This window comes from Mastigoproctus giganteus, chromosome 10 (genome assembly GCF_048544385.1).
Source record: "Mastigoproctus giganteus isolate SK-2022 chromosome 10, ASM4854438v1, whole genome shotgun sequence".
Taxonomy (NCBI): Eukaryota; Metazoa; Arthropoda; class Arachnida; order Uropygi; family Thelyphonidae; genus Mastigoproctus; species Mastigoproctus giganteus.
In genome coordinates, this window is record NC_143584.1 from 153,362,198 (window position 1) to 153,381,789 (window position 19,592).

The following is a 19,592-nucleotide window of genomic DNA, read 5'->3' on the forward strand; positions in this document are numbered from 1 at the left end:
AGTTTCCAGCATTTTATTATAGAAGTTTACTGAGTAAACAGTTGGGCTTGCTAACCTAGTCACCTTCAAAGTACCTTCCTTCTGCACACACATGCTTGCTCCATCAGCCTTCCCATACTTTGAAACATTCTTTAAAAGAATGTTTTTTAGCACACATAGGACTGCCTTAGTGTTTTCTTTGATGTCATCTGCTGTAACAAAACGACCCCAAAGTCCCATTTTCGGTTTAGGGAATAGCCAGATGTCAGACTATGCAAGGTCAGAGGAGTAGGGAGGTTGCTGCATGACTGTAATTTATTTTTGCAGCCAAGGACTGCCATCGACGTGTCACTGAATGCATTTTCATGGTACAGAATCCAGCCATCCTTCCAGTTTTGAGGTCATCTTTGCCTCACATTCTTCTTTTGGCCATGGGGACATTTTTGTGTGCCATTTGGATAGTTCCACCTTGGTCTTAGGGGTCACAGGCAAACACCCAACTCTCATCTCCAGTGAATACTTTTCTTAGGAAGCTTGGATCCTGCATACACTTTTTGAACAAATCACTTGCAGTCCATTTGATTGTCTGATAGCAAGCTTAGAACACATGTGATGCATCCCTAAATCTTGCATCAGGATTGTGTACTGAGCCTACAGACAGTCCAACTTCATGAGCAATGTCAACAAGTTATTTGCCAATCATTTCACAAGAGTTCCTTCACTTTTGTGACATTTGCATTGTTTCATGACATCAAAGAGCATCCACTGTGAGGTTCATCTTCCAGTGTTTCCTGTATGTTTTTAAATGGATTAAACCACTCATAAACTGCTGTTTTCTTCAGGCATCATCTCCATAAACTTCTGTATCACTTTTCCCAAGTTTAAAGAAAAACTTGATATTAGCACGCAGTTCAAAGTGTAAAGCCAGTTGGTAGTAAAGTTGACAGATATGCAAAAGACAACATAACAGGTGAGTTTCATAAGGGTCTCTTCATGCAACTTAACTGGACAAGTAAGTCTGAGTACCTTATTATGGAAGATTTAAAATGACCACTCATTAACCGAAAATTGTGGGCCGCCAAATCAAACTTGATGATTGTTATCTGTATGAAAATATCACGGCAAGCACAAAGGATATTGTGCTTGAACTATTTTTCACCAATGATCTGAATATCACAAATATGATGGCGCAGGAACCATTAGCAGCAAGTGATCATAGTGTCCTAAAGTGGACAATGACATATTGGATTTAGTAGGCAAGAATAAGTGCAAGAGTTTTAATTTCAATAAATGAAATTACTGTAGACTGAGGAGGTTCTTGGACTTCAACTGGGACAAAACATGTAAGGCAAAAGAAAGTACAAATATCATATTAGGGTTATCCAAATGAACTACCTCCTCCACATGTATTATGTCCATAAATGTGCATGTTCTCTGGTTGGTTTACCTGTTTTTCTGGACAAAAAAAAAAAAAAAACCCCAGAGTTTTGGGGAGGAAAAACCTTGCTATTCTTGCCTGAGAACAACTAACTCAGCCACAGAGTGAATAAAGCCCATAAACGTTCCTCGTGTCATTGACTGGATTCAAACCTAGGCCTTCATCCACAGTGGTTATAAACATCGTCCTTCTCACACCAGGTAGAGGACAGTGATTATAACCACTTCAAACTATGTGGTTCTTTGGAGACATGAGTGCATTCATTCAACTAAAATACCACATAAGGATGATGCCAAAATAATAAGTGAGCTTGACAGAACAGAAGGGAGTGAAACAATTGCAGAGTGAGCAGTTCAAATTCATGTATTAATTAAAAGATTTGTAAAGTGACCACAGAGGGAATTAGGCAGGCGAAGTCTGAGCATAAAAAATAATTAGCCATCAGATCCAAGAATGGAACAAAAGTTTCATTCTTACATAAATACTAGAAAAAGATTAATCCAGACAGGACCTGTGCTCAATGGAAATAGCACAATAATAGGTAATCCAGAGGTCGCTAGTGAGCTGAATCACTATTTTACATCAACCTTCACTGGGTGGGGGATATTCTGCTAATATACCTAAGCAATGTAAGATTTCTGGTATTGATATTACAGATGAGAATGTAATAGAAAAGCTGCTGAGCTTAAAAGTTGACAAAGCCCCAAGTGCAGATGGTATTTAAGCAGCCTTAGAAGAAAAAATTTATTTCTGTCTCAGAAGAAGGAAGCTATTTTGCTTTCTTCTTCCAAAGTAAAATTAAATTAACTTAAGTTCAAACTACAATTGAGGAAAAAAGAAAAAAAAAAAAATTAGAAAAAGAATACATACATTACAAGTTGAAATAAGAACACAAAATGATACTTACTGCATGCTGGAACAGGATAGAAATAAGACTGCTGACTTAGAAAGGAATAAGATCCATTTCTAAATAAGATTGCTATTCTTAGAGTACACACACTCATCCAGTGCAAATCACGCCAACCGGGCTAGCCGGGTGGGTAAAGTGCCTGCCTGGCAACCCAAAGGTTGTGGGTTCAAATCCCGCCTCAGGCTTGGATATTACGATGGTGCCGTACTCTCCAGTTGGACCTCACGGCCACAATACACGAAGGAAGCAGGAAAAAACTGGTTCCTTCATGTATTGCTCACATCATACAATTAAAAAAAAAAAAAAGTGCAAATCAGAACTGGCCATTAGTCAGTTAATCAAAAAAAATCAGTTGGGGAGAGGTCATAAAAGTTCTGAACTTTTATTTTATTCAGAGGTTCAAAAGACATTTAATAAAATAATCATTTAAATAATTACATAATAAAAATTATATATATAATAATATATAATTAAAATCACAATTAACATTTAATTTTATTATGTTATTTTATTAATATAATTAATAAAAATATAAATAATAAAATCATATAAATAATTATTTTATTATTTTATTTTTGGTTAAAAATGTGTGCATACACATATACATTCATTTACATAAATTTAGTAATTTTCATCTGTTTAGATGATGAAATGAGATAATTTACAGCAAACTAGCCACATTTTTTTTTTTTTTATAAGCATCGCCTTCTTGACTTGAATCCTAATATAATGTAAAGCTGCATCTAGGGCATTTTTGACTGCTGCACAAGATATTTTTTGGCTCTGGATTTAATATAATCCCTTCTTTTACATATTTAGATCCATCTGTTTCTCTTATGGCCTGTACAATTATTGCATCACCCCTAACTGCATCTTTCAAAAAAAAAAAAAAAAAAAAAATCACCATGAATCCATCACTGTGTGTCTTATTGCTGTAAATCTTTGAAATATTCAATTTGCCTGAAATCTGTTAATAAACTATGTTCTTCATTATCTTCATGTAGTTCTGGACTTTCATTAGCACTGTCAACTTTGGGCCAAAGTTTTCTCCAAGAATTAGTAAATGTTGAATTTGGAACTTCATTCCATACTAGTTCTATACTGTAAATAAGTGTTTGATGTTGATAACTTAAATGATCATATAAGACCTATATTTGTGTCTTCTATTTTTTTCCCAAACTGAACTCAAAAACTCTCACCTGTATCATCACTTTAAACATTCTGGAACCCCTTGATCCATAGAGTGAATCAAGTATGTTACAATCAGTAACAAAAAAAAAAAAAAAAAGCCTTTATATCCCCTTCCTTAAGTTTTTCACAACTGGGATTAGAAGTAGAGGAGCATTATCCAGAAAAAGAATAGCCTTTTCGGGTAAGATTTTCTTCAAGTGTTTCTTGACAAAAGGTAAAAATTCATGGGAGTGGAAGAGAAACATTCTTTGAATAACGCAGAGTTCATCCACGCTCATAGTAAACTGGCCAAGATGAACAAGTTATATTTTTAAGAGCTCAAGGATTAGCTGACTTACCAATGAAAAAAACAGCAATTTGCATTGATTTAGCAGGCTACCAAGATTCCCTTTTTGGATTTTTTATAACCTGGTGCCTCAGGCTCTGCTTTTTTGCCATAGTTTCTGTAGGTAACATCTTATAATTTAGACCTGTTTTGTCCACAGATGTGTTTTATCCATTTAGACCTGTTTTAGTTGGAGAATAACAGAGTTGCTCTCCAACTCATATAAATGACCTTCAATTTTCTGTAGATTTTTGAGGAGTAGACTGATCAGCAAATAATTTCACCCTGCTAATACTAAACATGTGGACACCACAATATTTTTTCAAGTGCTTCCAAACTATCCATCACCTGCTGTAAAACTTTCTGCACTATCAATCATTTGATATAGGACCAAGATCATTTCTTCAACTGGTCTGCTGGTTCGAGTTCACATTGTCTTTCTTACATAAACTACAGCCATGATGCATTATCTATAATCTTTAATTTTGGTTTCTTTAAGGCAGAGCAGGGACTTAACAACCCTTATGAGGCAAACTGAATGAAAAATGCTTATAAATTATTAGATTTTTTCTTCCAGTCTTTTACAATTATCTTGCTCACACCTAATTCAACAGCAATGTTTTTTTTAGTGACTCATCTTTATCATCTTTTCAGAGCATCCAACTTGGTTTCATAGAAACAATAATAACTCTTTTCTCACACATATTTAATTAATTTATGTAATAATCAATTAAATTTACATATTATAATAACAATAAATGTTATTTATAGTGTCAATGTCTTAGAGAAACACACAACTGACCTCTCCTGAAGCATACAATTATTATTATTAGCCATAAGGTGCAAGGAAGCCTGAGGTTTATGCTGCACCAGCCAAAAAGAAAAAAAAATTCCCGAGTTATCCTGAGAGAGAGTCAGAAGTAGAAAGGAATCACCAAAAGAGAAGAATGATGATATTCAGCTCAGGACCCTGAGTGTGCCAAGCCCATACTCACCAGATGTGAGCCCCTGGGTTTCAAGTGGACATGGGTGTAATATAATAGCCTAAAAGCCATGAGCATCTTGGATCAGTGCCATGGCATACTGCAGTGCGCAAAAGACAGAAAATTATGCTAAAATCATCAGCCATTGGCTACAAACAATACAGAATTACTTTCACACCCTTAATTAAAGGAGTATTGGTTAATCTGACAAGTCATTTAAATGGAGGTTGGTTAAAAGCACTTCTACTGTATATCATTTACAGCATATAAATAAACTCCTATATATTAACAGTTTATAAATATATATATGCAACGGTCTTATGTTATTGCTGTATGTATTTTACATTAAATATATACAGCAATAACTAAGACCTGCATTAAATTTGAGATTTTTTTTTGAAAGTAATCAAATATAATTCCTGTGTATATTGCCCCTTCAGATACATATTTTATATTTCATGGCTGTTATATTTCTAGACAACTATTTGCTTTTGTTTCACTCAATCAGATTCAAATATTTTAATGTTGCAGCAGAAAAGTACAGGCAATTAATCATGCATTGCATTCTTCACAGTTTATTCTTTTCTATAATATTTGTACTATGAAAGTTTCTTAACTAACAGAAAACTTACTTTAGTTAGAGCAGCAGACAGACCAGCTTGACAGGATCCTTGTCGATGAAATCCCCAAGTAGCTAGAAATTAAATGAAAAACTCTTGATGTCCAAACGTATAAAATAATCAGATGGGATAAAGTAATAAAACAGCATGAGATTTTACCAATAAGATAAAGGAACATAACAAACTGTTTTGGTGGATTGTTGTTGTGGTGTTTTCTAAAGCAAGGGCTACTTAGGCCATATTGTGCCTTGTTTTTGTGGAATTATAATTCATGTACACAAGGTGTGGCAATAAAGTTCTCGGACTGATGCTCTTGTGATCAAGTTTGACAAGTTTGAAAATAAACAGAAGTGGTGTGTTGTAGTTCATGCAATGGATGGTGGTACAGTGATTGTCTAGTAGACTGACAGGTTCCAAGCAACAACAATTTTGTTAGTAGTATTAAAGGTCCATGTCGAAATTTTGCAATAGAGCAAAGAACAAATATCAAATTTTGCTTTAAGCTGGTAAAATCTCCAACAGAAAGGTTACAAAATGTTAAAGACTATTTATGGTAATGAAACATTGTCATACTAGTATGTTTGAATGTTGTAAGTGGTTCAAAGATGGCCACGAGGATATTCACAATGATCCAAGAAGTAGATGTCTGTCAACCTCTCAAAATGAGGACAAAGTTGCAAACGTTTGGTAGAATTGTGGTAAGAGATCATCGTTTGATCCTCAGAATGATGGCTGATGAGTTGAATACGAATAAAGAGATAATTCATCGTGAAAATTTAGGGAAAACAAAGATCTGTGCAAAATTTGTGCCACACAGCCTCATCGACGAGCAGAAGCAATGAAGAGTGTCACCATGTGAAGACTTCACCCAGACTTGTCAAAACAGTACTAATTTCCTTGACAGTACGGTCACTGGAGATGAGTGTGTTGGGTGTTTCAGTGGACTTCAAAATCATCACCAAGGCCCAAAGAGTTTCATATATTGAAGTCCAAGCTAGGCTAATCATGTTTTTCGACAGACAAAGCTGTTATTGTTATTTGGTGTTTTGGGAGCATTAGCAACTAAGGCCATATTGCTCCGGGATATGCGGTGGTCATTCCCTGACCTTTCCGTATCTGGTGGTGACGGGCTCGAACCCCGGTCTAATCAAGAAGCGTGTGCTACGCACTGCTGCTCCTGCCCACCTGGCTACAGAGGCGCCAGACAGACAAAGCATGATTCACAAGGAATTCATACCCGAAGGAGAGAGAATCAATTTGCATTCTACATACAGGGGCTTAAAAGATTACTAAGTGCATTTCCAGGGTGAGGCTACATTTTGAGAGAAAGGCAGCTGGTTCTTGTTGCACGAAAATGCCTCTGTCCATTCCACACTTGTAGTGAAGACATTTCTGATGAAACATGGCATTGTACAGATCAATCATCAATCCTACCCCCTCCCCTCGATCTAGCACCAGCAGACTTCTTCCTCTTTCCCAAGGGAAAGAGATGCATATGAAAAAATACCCACATGCTGGCTCAGATTAAGGCTGTGTGTACTGAGAGTTACAAATTGTTTGAGGCTGTCATCCTCAACTCCCATTATTTTTAGACAATCTAAAACATCATCTTGAAGCTAGTGCTAAAAGTAGCCTTTTAATTCTTATAGGTACCTAACCACTTTTTAAATATTATTATTATTATTAATAGCCATATGGTGCAAGAAAGTCTGAGGCTTATTCTGCACCAGCCAAAAAAAATTTCCAGGTTACCCTGAGAGAGAGAGAGAGAGAGAGAAAGTAGAAAGGAATCACCAAGAAAGAGAAGAATGATGATATCGAGCTCAAGACCCTGTGTGTGCCAAGCCCATACTTACAAGATGTGAGCCCCTGGGGTAGTTTCCAGTGGTAAAACTTACTCTCCCCCCCATGCGAGATTTACAAACGTGTAAGCCGTCCTCGTTAAAAATTCATACGATGCTAGTCTTCGGGCAGATACGATACTAGTCCTTGACCCCCCCCCCATGCAATGGCGGACTTGGCAGTATGGTAAGTTAAGCAGTGGTGTAGTCTGAAAATAAGAATGCTGCAATTGCATAAACATCAATGTTAATTATTATTTTTTTTTTCTTATTTTTGCATTTGAAAATACAAATTACCATTAGTTTCGTGTTTATATTTTATGATTGTGTTGTTTCCCTCCCCCTCCCATTTTTAGTAGAATTAGTTGATTTTATGTATAGCATTAGTTTAGGCATACCATGCAAGAAAGCAAGCTTATGCAGCATCAGCCAAAAAATAAAAAAAAACTCTCATTTAACCCATCCATTCACTCCAAATAAATGCCTATTCAAATCAGCCTTAAATTTATTAAGCTATCAACTTCCACAAGAGATGGATGTCTGTTCCAGCAAATAACTACCCGCTGGCTAAAGGCAAATTTTTGCACAATAGTAACACTTACATTTGTTCTCTAAGTAGCATAAACTGATTTTTATTAATGAATTCTTTAATTAAGATTAATTTAATTACATCTTGATAGGCACAGTCATCCTTAAATTCTACTTGAAATCTGACAGACTGCACACAGTGGCGGATTAAGGATAGTTGGGGCTCCTGGGCAAATTATATTTGGAGGCCCCCCCAAAAAATAATAATAATAAAAAAAGAATAAAAAATAAATAAAAGTTAGGTGGCAAATAAATGAAATTTTGTACTTTTGAATTTTTTGCTTAAATTTTCGCTTAAATTAATGAAGATCTTTATGATGTTTACTGAAAACATTAATATATTTTAGAAGACTATAGGAAAATGTCTTGGCTTGGGGGGCCCCCCAAAGACTGGGGCCCCTAGGCACGTGCCTCATTGCCTTAATGGGTAATCCGCCACTGACCGCACAGTACTAAAAGTATACTCAAAAAAATATTTATGAGTATACTGTACATAATAATTAATGTGTAGTTTTTTCCCTATTACACATAATTCTATTTATTGCTTTACATTTAATCGTTGAAGTTGCGATAAAAATTGGTAAATTTCAAGACGTTTAACTTTTGTGTTTAAAGAGTGTGGGAACTTTTTGACTACATGTATTATAATTTGTTTCAGAATATGCAAATACAACACTTTCTATAAAAGGAAAAAATAAATTAAATAAGTTATTCAATGTCATTTATATAGTGCGAAAATATATTCTTATTGTACCAAAATGTTTTTGGTACCAAATGTTTAAAAAAAAAAAAAAAAAAAAACTATAGCAGTTTGTGAGACCGCACCACGATTAAATTTGAATTAATTTAGATTTTCATTACTCCTTACAGATTTCTGGATACCTTACTTACATACACGTACTATGAATAGACAATTGACGTTACATGCGTCATATATGATGTCACATTTGGCAACGTTTACTAGAACTCCGCTGTGTGTTTAGGTTTTGAGATTCGAAAAGCTAAATAACACTAATTCAATATTTTGGTTAATCCTTTATCAGTTTTCACATGATGAAACTGTTTTTATATTTTTACTAAGAACGAGTCCTTCGTAACCGTATTGTCGTTTTGTCACTCTTTTGTGGGTGGATGAGATGAGTTGCCCACAGAAAAAATCAAAAAATTGTGTCCGTGCTCACAACCGCAGTTATGGGAAAATAAAAAAATAATAATAATAAAAAATAGAGTACTGTAGTAAGAATTGAATTCAAAAATAAAAATTCATAGCATTATTTTTTAGTCTGTATTATTATCATTATTAATAGCCATATGGTGCAAGGAAGCCCGAGGCTTATGCTGCACCAGCCAAAAAAAAAAAAAAATTCTGAATTATCCCGAGAGAGTCAGAAGTTGAAGGAAATCACCAAGAAAGAGAATGATGATATCTAGCTCAGGACCCTGGGTGTGCCAAGCCCATCACCAGAAGTAAGCCCCTGGGTTATATTTTTAGTCTTCCACCTTCAAATATATTACAATCAATTTCAGGCAAAATTATATTTCTGTCACTGCAATGAATCGTTTTGATTTCTCAAGGTGCACAAGTTAGATTTGGATAAAGGGGGGGGGGGAAACAAGGTCATGACCCACTTGGCACTTATAACTGTTACAGTAAGCATGCCAAACATGGTGACAAACGGCCACATGAGAGTGAGGAAATATGGGTCGAACTGAACGGTTTCAGATTGCTAATGAGCAGGAGACCGAGTACTCAAGAACCTGTTACCGCTTCAGTAGAAAAATGGAGGTCTTTGCACGACGAGCAATATATTCATTCATTACTTTTAAACTACACTCCCCAAATATTGGTTTCATATTTTAAAAGATGGAGACCAAAAACATCAAACAAAAAAATCTAATTAAATAAAGATAAATGGTGTAATTAGAAGCAACAGAACTGAGAAAACCATGAGTGATTTCCTCTTAATAAATACGTAATTCACTTTTCAAATCATATGAGTGACAATATATATATATATATATATATAAGCTGTCAGTCATGACATTCCTTGACCGAGCTGCATTAATGAATGCCATACAAACGCAGTTCGTTTATAAAATAAAAAAACTAAAAATAGTAACTAGCAATGGACTTTTATTTACTCAACACGGAAAGGCTTTCAAGTGCAGTCAGATTTCCGTCGTTAAAACACTAGTTCTAAGGAGGAGGTGATCACTGTGTAAACGGGCGCAAGTTGTTAAAAATGTTCGTTTGAGAAGTAAATAAATGACCGTGCTTAGTGTTTACTGAGCAAGCTCATGTCAGATATCAGTGTAATAGACTTTATATAACAAAGCACCAGCTGGAAAATTAAAATGCATGTCCTCCGTGAATTAAGTTATGAATATATGTTATACAGATAGTTATTTTAAGCTTGTCGCACAGTAATAAAAAAAAAAGTGTATAAACAGTATATTGTACACATAACTTCACACCTTTTACAAGATAATCGAACGGGCAGATACTTTCTTGCATAAAAGTGGTACCAGCTTTCTCTTGAAATAGAGACCTACATGCTTGTACTTCGTAGAAACCACTCAAAGTATGTGTGTGGGGGGGGGGAAGGAACTCGACACTCCATGGGCAGAAAATGGTGTCCTATCTATGATTGTTTGTTTGTTTGTTATTTGATTTTTAGGAGCATCAGCAATTAAGGCCATATTGCTCCGAGGATATGCGGTGGTCATTCCCTGACCTTTCCGCATCCTCCGTATTTGGTGGTCACGGGTTCGAACCCCGGTCTAATCAAGAAGCGTGTGCCACGCACTGCTGCTCCTGCCCACCTGGCTACGGAGGCGCCTCTATCTATGATTAAAGCACACAACAGATGCTCAAACAACCATGCGAAACTTGGTAAATAACTCATTTGTGGCAAGTTGTCGTACAGGTAGAAATAATTTCGCGGAAACTACTGAAAGACTTGTGTGGGGTGCTTTCGTTGAAGTTTTCGTGGAATGAGTAAAATCCGCCAGCACTGAAATCTTTACTCCTCTGTTTCTAATCAAATCTACAGCCTAGATTTCACACTTGTGAAGGGGAAGGCTAAATTCAATTTTTTTTCTATATATTTTATTTTATTTATTTTTATTTTTATTATTTTATTTTATTTTATTTATTTTTATTTTTATTATTTTATTTTATTTTATTATTAATATTATTATTATCATTTTTTATTTTAGTTAGGTTTTTTTTTGCTAAATTTGCAATACTATCAATTTTTATTTTTATTTTTCATATATAAATATATTACTTTATTATTATATATATTACCTGCACGCACAACTAGCTTTTTTTTATTTTTTATTCTATTTTTATTTTTTATTCTATTTTTATTTATTTATTTATTATTTATTTTTTTTATTCTATTTTTATTTATTTATTTATTATTTATTTTTTTTATTCTATTTTTATTTATTTATTTATTATTTATTTTTATTTTTTAATTATTTTTTTTATTTATTTATTTATTTATTTATTTATTTTTATTTTTTTATTCTATTTTTATTTATTTATTTATTATTTATTTTTATTTTTTAATTATTTTTTTTATTTATTTATTTATTTATTTATTTATTTTTATTTTTTTATTCTATTTTTATTTATTTATTTATTATTTATTTTTATTTTTTTATTATTTTTTATTTATTTATTTATTATTTATTTTTATTTTTTTATTTTATTTTAATTTATTTTTTATTTATTTTTTTATTTTAATTTATTTTTTATTATTTTTTTATTTTTTATTTATTATTTTTTTATTTTAATTTATTTTTTATTATTTTTTTATTTTTTATATATTTTTTATTATTATTATTTATTTTATTTTTTCCCTCCTATCTTCCCTCTGGAATGGTCCCCCAGAGGTTCCTGGCCCACCTGCTGACAACACCAGGTGGATCAGAGTCTCTTTCGAGACGGTGCGTGTTTTACTGGGACTGGCCCACCTTCCCGTGGTGTGGACGAGTACTCAGAATCATCTGTCCAGGTGACTGATGCTTCTGGGTAGCCAAGCGGCCAGACACAACAACAGAACACACACAAACCTACGTCACACACACACACACATCTGGCCCATTTGTAGTGATACTGTTCTTCACAGTGATACAAGGCGGTGCTGAACAAACGTTCTAGGTGCCGCCCTTACATATACACATGTCCTCTATTTCTAATATGATTTCAAACGAGGCTCATAAACAGTAGATGTACTCCAAAACCTTATCCAAGCAGTAAAACAGTGTTCCAAGAAATACTTCCTGGTGCTTTCCATCGACTTTGCCGGGCTATTCGACTCATTTTGGTGGCCGAGCGTCCTCGGCGGACTCCGGGAGGTAGGCCTACTAACGAATCTATACATCATAAGATCATGCCTACAGGACAGAAAAGTGGATGTTATCACACTGTCAGAAAAAAAAAAAAAAAAAAAAAAACACCTGTCTAAGGAAACACCCACTACAATCTATGGACTCACACCCTAGAACCAAACAACAACCGCAAAGCAGAAAAGCATAGAATCGTGGCTCACCTGCTATAGCTGTGGCAGGACAGATGGACGGCATCAAACAAAGGCGAAGTGACTAAGAGATTCATACCACTGGTTGGCAAGACGTATCCAAAAGCCCCTCCCCTCCCCCCGTGGTTTAACCCGGGTTGAATGCAACCTACTTACTAACGGGCCATGGCCCTGTGGGGGGTGAAAAGAGGTCCTTTATTATATATACATATCTATATGGTGCTTACACTTTTCCTTAAATTTTATTTTGAATATATATAATAATAATGCTTTATTAAATATTCCTTATTTGTTCTGTTCCCTTATAACTATATAGACCTCTATTTCTTACACCCCCACGTACACATCTGACTTAGCTTCACAGGAGAATTCCAGATTCGAGGGAACTTCTCAATTAATTATAATTCCCTTCGGAAAGGCTGAGTGTTCAGGAATAACAAACTCACAAATTAATAAACAACAAAGTTTATTTACATATGTATATACAACAAAATATACAATTGAATAAAAAAACATGTAATATGCATGTAAGTTAAATCAAGGATACCTTGCATAAATTATTCTTATTTTAACAATCAATGTGCTATTTTCATCATTATACTCTGTGTTCTCGCCATTCTGTTACCATACACTGAAGACCAATCTTAACTTTCCTAAAGTCTCTATTTATTATTAGTCTTTCAGTTGGACCAACAATTCTTCATCAATACAAACACTATATTCAATTATCTATCCTTAGACCATTCAAAGATTCTCACTATATTCGATTATTTATCCTTAAAACATAGTCAAAACGTCTCATATAAACTTTATTATCCTTCTAACATATTATAATCATTTGAACAACAGTTTAATCTATTACTTATCTTCGTTTCTCTTGCATTTTACAATAACCTTTTTGAATTAATTAATCTCTGTAAATATATATATAAATTACTTAAGAGATAATTTATCTATCAATTTACTTCTAGTGCTATCTCTGTTTTTCATTAATTAATCACTACACTATTTCACTAACAGTCCTTGTTAACTTACAGTACTTACTATTATCTTTTTTCTTTCCTTTCCGGAGAGGTTTCAAACTTCCATATTTTGGCTCACTGAGGATCTCCTTCATCTGCTTTCACCTGAATTTGCTACAGATAATTTTTTTAGGAACTCTTGGCTGCATGGGACTGGCGTTCTTTCTCCACCTTATTCGGGCTACCATCCATTCGCTGCTTCCTTCCTTCTCATCGAGCTACTAATTTCGCATTTTCGCTCCTTTCTCTGGAGCTACTGATTCTGCGGATTTCGCTCCCTTTCTCTCCACCTTATTAAAACCTATCACAAGGAAAACTCATTGGGCATCTCACTCTAACTCCTTCTCCACTCCACTTTATTAAAACTTATCACAAGGAAAACTCATAGGACATCTCACACTAACTCCTTCTCCACTCCACTTTATTAAAACTTATCACAAGGAAAACTCATAGGACATCTCACACTAACTCCTTCTCCACTCCACTTTATTAAAACTTATCACAAGGAAAAATTCATAGCTACCCTCGTTTTTCCGCTCCACCTATTAAGAACTTTTTTAAGAAGAAAACTTCCCAGGGCACTACCCTTCTCTTTTCCCACCACGACCAAACACTCAACTGTTAACTGACACATATTTCCTACCACATCAGAACCCTCAACTGTCCATGTTACTAACTCATTTTACTTATCTCGACGAAAATCTCGACTGCTGTGTCCGCTGACAATTTCATTTTCCCTAGCACCAACAAAAACTCAACTTAGAATCCCACTAACTCATTTTCCTAAACACCCACATAACTCAACTCGGGGATCTGTCTATCTCATTTTCCCAAGCACCGACAAGAATCTCAACTTCTCTCCCTCCTAACTCATTTCTATAAACACTCACATAACTCAACTCGGGGATCTGTGTCTCTCATTTTTCCAAGCACCGACAAGAATCTCTACTTCGTCTCCCTCCTAACTCATTTCCATAAACACCCACATAACTCAACTCGGGGATCTGTCTAGGTCTCCCCCTGTTCACTCACTTTTTTGTTCATCTCAATTTCTGTACCGCCTACATATGTCAAAGCCGGCCTAGTTTTCAGTTTAACCAATCTTACTCATTTTATCAACTTTCTCTCTGTTCTTATTCGCTAATTTTAATCTTTCTCACGCTGTCTATTTAGTGCTCTATCCAATTTCTTATTTTAAGAAATTTGTAAACTTTCTCAGGCTGTCTGTACCTTTGAAGTCAGCCGCTTATAGTTATACTGTAGCAGACTAATTTCCCACGATCTATAAAACTTGCCATCACCGACAGCCAGACAGACTTAAACCTAATTCCCAGCATTTGTTCCGTTTTCACTCCCCTGTCTCTCGTCCAGGTGTCACCGATTAAAGAAATGTCCCGACAGCACATGGTCCACCGCGCTATTGTTTACCAGAGTTGACACCTTCTACTAATAGCCGTTGCTACTGGTTTCTATTGTTCTGGTTTGTCTGTGTGAGCTGGGAGTCGAGTTTACCCAGGTTGCTAATAGCTTTTCAGCCTACCGCTCCCCTTGTATAGACGTTGTTTAATTTAATCATTGCCAGTGAGTGATCTTAGTAATATTCTTGATTTGTAATGTTCCCCTCCCCCATATTGCTTTATTATAAGTTTTACTTTAAACTAATCTCACTTTTCTATAAAATAACATATTTGTAAGATTTTACATCTTACAGCCCATTCAAGGCAAAATTAAACATGCTGGTTATAACGGAGGAGCTAACTTGCACCTGCGGTGAGCCTGAAACATGGCATCATATAATGCACGACTGTGAGTGATATGAGGAACACAGAAGCATGCTAATAACTAAAATACAGTACATACCAAAAAACAAAGAACACCATCTCTTGGATACAGAAGACGACTACGCGGCTTTCAGCCAGTTTGCACGAGAAGTCTTTGACCGAAGAAGAACGGAAATTGCCATCCACAACGAATGAAAGTTAATTACACACTCGAAGAAAATCGACCGCCCCACAAGACTGCAAAAAGCAAGAAGAAATCAAAATGAGCATGGAAGAAGACAACCCCGACCAAAGTGAGGCCACAAACGGATCAAAGGACCCAACAGGACCCTACAAAGATCAAGAAAATAGAAAAGTGACAAGGAACCTGGTCAGACACAGTCACAGGAACACAACTGACGAAGATGAGTACATACAAACAAACCAAGTGACAAAATACCCAGACTGGACATAAATACAGGAACTACTTGCAGTACGCCATATGGCGGTCTGACTAGGACTCCCCAGTCCTATTCACCTTTAATTCCCAATCCCCAGGCAGGGGGTGACGGTTTCCTGTTCCCTCCCTCCCTCCCCTGCCACTACCCGCTTCTCTACTCCTGGTGGGGCATGGGCCTGCCCCACTGCTTTTGGGGATACCTACTCTATTGTTCCCAAATTCTGACTTTTCCCTCCCAGTCTTTAGTCTCCCTCCCCTACTCTGTCTATACACCAGAACATGTCCCACACGATGTCAAAAATTAAAATATGTCCAAATTCAAACCGCGCACGCAAAACTCTTTCGGCTTAAACCTTTTTCAGCGATTATTTTATTTTATTTATTTATTTTTTTTTTTTTTTTTTAGGCCCAAGCCACTGAAATCTCAGGAAACTAGGTCGCAGGGCCTGCTAGTTAAATATGAACTACAGGGTACCTGGTCTGCCTCCAAGAGGCTGTGTGGACAACGTTGGGCCCCAGCAGGGGTTTAGCGGCTAAATGGCCAGAAGAACAACGATACACAACACAACACTACACTTACAAAATACATACACTTTTAAATCTCTGGCCTTTACAGTGAACTTTTACACCTACAATGAAAACAACGCGGAGTTGGGGGAACCTCCGGTGCCGCTAGACACGAATACACTTTACACTTGTATCAGAAAATAACTAAGCCCGTACACAGGGGTTGTCCGCATGGTTCTGTGCTGGGGCCGCTCCTGTGGAATGTAGTTCTAGACGATTTCCTTTCGATGGACCTGGGAGAAGTTAACAGTCAAGCGTTTTCAGATGACATCCTCACCGTGGAGGCGAACTCAAGGGCCGGCTTAGAAATCCAGGCAAACAGGGTGCTGGATAAGCTGCTGGAAGGACGAAGCTGCACTCATTGACAAATTCGCCGACAAAAACGGGTTCAATCCTACTAAAAGGGGCACTAGACACTCGTCGGCCCCCACAGATTAAAACTGAGGGTGCAACCATCGAGCTTAGTGTCTTGGAATCATTTTAGACTAAAACTTATCCTTCAAGCAACACCTCCGCTACCAGAAGGAGAAACCCAGAAAAATATACGGCCATAATTGCAAGAATCATTAGAAAAGACTGGGGACTAAAACGAAGAACTTTGGAACTCTACTACAAAGCGATTTTTATCCCGGCAATATAATCTCAGAATAGATTACCAAGAACACCTATTAAAAAAATAAAAATCCAATCCACAATCGCAAAAATTTTCAAACCACTGAAGTGTTAATATATTAATCCAATAATATAAGATAATGTGATTATTTACAATGTAAATTATGTTGAACAAAAAATAAAATTAAAATGTTGTTACAACAGAATGCTAATTTTATTATTCCTAAGCTAGTTCTTATAATTTTCAATTGCTTAAAAAATATAATAGAATAAGTATACAATACCTAAATACATTTTGTTAGTTTTAGGTATGATAAACATTCTGACAAAAGACTTTTCTTCTTTTTTTGTAAAAATATTACAGCTTGGTATAGTTGCTTTTTTAAAATTCCAAAATGTATTTTGTTGTGTTCATTGTTCATTACAAAATATATTAAAATAACTGTCCACAATTATTTATTATTTTTTTGGACGATGGGGGGGGGACGCCGATAAAACTTTGCATAAAGCCCTCTCACAGCAGCTTTCATAGGTTTCATGGGTTGCAAATTTTTATGCTACAGACAGATCTTTGGAGCAACTGTAGCATAAAGATTTACAAGTCATTTTTATAACTGAACACAAAGGCTACATTTTCTTGGTGCTACACCCTTACTTGAGCCACAGCATTATTGCGTGTCCTTTTTTGCAAATAGTGTAAATTTATCCTCTAGCTGTAACTTAGTTTTTGTAGTGTTATTTAATTTTCTATTTCTTGCAAACTGTGTAAATACGGTATTATATTTCTCTCAGTATACACCACGTCCCCCCCCCCCCGTTTCATATTTTTAACTGTTTCCTGTTAGCCTACCCGTTTCACCGTTGACATTTGTAAACCTTTGTAACTTTCCTAAGCTTCCATTCCTCTTTTGTATTTCTTATTTTACTTGTTTTCCACAGATGGTAAATAAATTTACTGTTGTACATACTTTGATTGAAATAAAATAAAATAAGGTTTATTCTTTCAGAACAAAAAATCATATTTGATTTCTTCGCTGTACAAAAACGATTAAATACGTTACGATGCAAAAATATTTATATATGAAAAGAAAGTTTTCTAGCTTCCTGATGAGCAAAATCCATTACTATATCGGTGAAATCGATTTCTTTCAAACCTTCTGACTCGATACTTATAATGGATAATTCATTTAATCTGTTTTGCTGAGTGCCGCTTCGAAGTTCATTTTTTATGTGTTTAAGCTTCAAAAAACAGTGCTCACCAATGCAGTTTGCAAACATGATGGATAAAAATATTCTTGTAGCGATTTCGGTATTTGGGTTGGCCGATTTAAGAAGAACAGACTTAATCTTCGAAAAAACGATGGTGAATCCATTTGATTATTTTAGGTCAAATCATTTCTTAAATAAAATAATAAAAAAAAAAATATATATATATAGTTAAATTTTCATTTTTAATAAATCGAAGATTATATATATATATATATATATATATATATATATATATATATATATATATATATATATATATATAATTTAAAAAAAATAAATAAATTTTAAACTGTAACGAATCTTTTATAATTTTCCTTCGCGTCTTTTTTTTTACCCATTCTCTACTGGTGAATGGAGCAGCACCTCTGGCACTCAGGTCATTAAATCCTTAAGGGAGATGGGGAGAAGACTTCGATTATCTAGAATATAGTTTCTGTATATCGATAGATCTATGCATATAGATAATCGCTCCAAAAAAATCGGAGTAACTAATCTTTCATAACAAAATTTCTTAAAAAAAAAAAAAAAAAAAACGAAACACCTGAAGGTGTTAAAAATTAACCTTTCTTTTAGAAACAAGCACAATTGCAGTACAGACCCAACTACACGTTAACGAATAACGATGCCCTACACGCCATCTGAGTCGTTGAAAGTACTTACAAAGAAATTAGTGCGTAACCTTTCAGGAGAGTTATATTTTTATTTTTTATGATTTCAACCTTTACTTTTTCTGTGATTAATAAAACAAAAAGTATGGGCTTGGCACACCCAGGGTCCTGAGCTGGATATCATCATTCTTCTCTGTTTTTGGTGATTCTCTTTTGACTCTCTCTCTCTCTCTCTCTCTCTCTCTCTTAGGGTAACTCGGGAATTTTTTTTTTTTTTTTTTGGCTGGTGCACCATAAGCCTCAGGCTTCCATGCACCATAAAGCTAATAATAATAATATATTGTTAAAAATTAATTACTGATTGATTAACTATTAATAAAAAAAAATAGTTTTCACTTCAGTACATGGGCGCCTCCGTAGCCAGGTGGGCAGGAGCAGCAGTGCGTAGCACACGCTTCTTGATTAGACCGGGGTTCGAGCCCGTGACCACCAAATACGGAGGATGTGGAGTCAGGGAATGATCACCGCATATCCCCGGAACAATATGGCCTTAGTTGCTAATGCTCCTAAAAACCAAATAACAACATGGCCTTAGTTGCTAATGCTTCTAAAAACCAAATAACAACATCAACAACTTCAGTACATATACCTTTCAAACGTAATATCAATCCACGTTTTGTAATACTTTATAATCAAGAGCGCGCGAAGTGCAACACGCATCTCAGGATCTGATTTATTAAATGATTACGATTGCTGTTATTTAATAAATTAAACCATCGCGGTATATACTGCTAATGTACCAATTTAAAAAAAATGGAAAATTATTGTATAACCGCAGTAATAAATCATGTCAGTGCATTTATTTAATT

At 35.2% G+C, this 19,592-nt stretch overlaps 1 protein-coding gene across 1 annotated transcript in view; it reads right to left on the reverse strand.

Annotated features, from left to right (window-relative positions):
* Window positions 1-19,592, reverse strand: part of LOC150079392 (integrin alpha-PS2-like) — a 514,720-nt gene that overhangs the window by 229,778 nt on the left and 265,350 nt on the right. Inside the window, exon 5 of the mRNA XM_090382299.1 lies at window positions 5,459-5,520. Within this exon, the coding sequence (XP_090238425.1) occupies window positions 5,459-5,520 (62 nt within the window). The remainder of the gene's footprint in view (window positions 1-5,458; window positions 5,521-19,592) is intronic.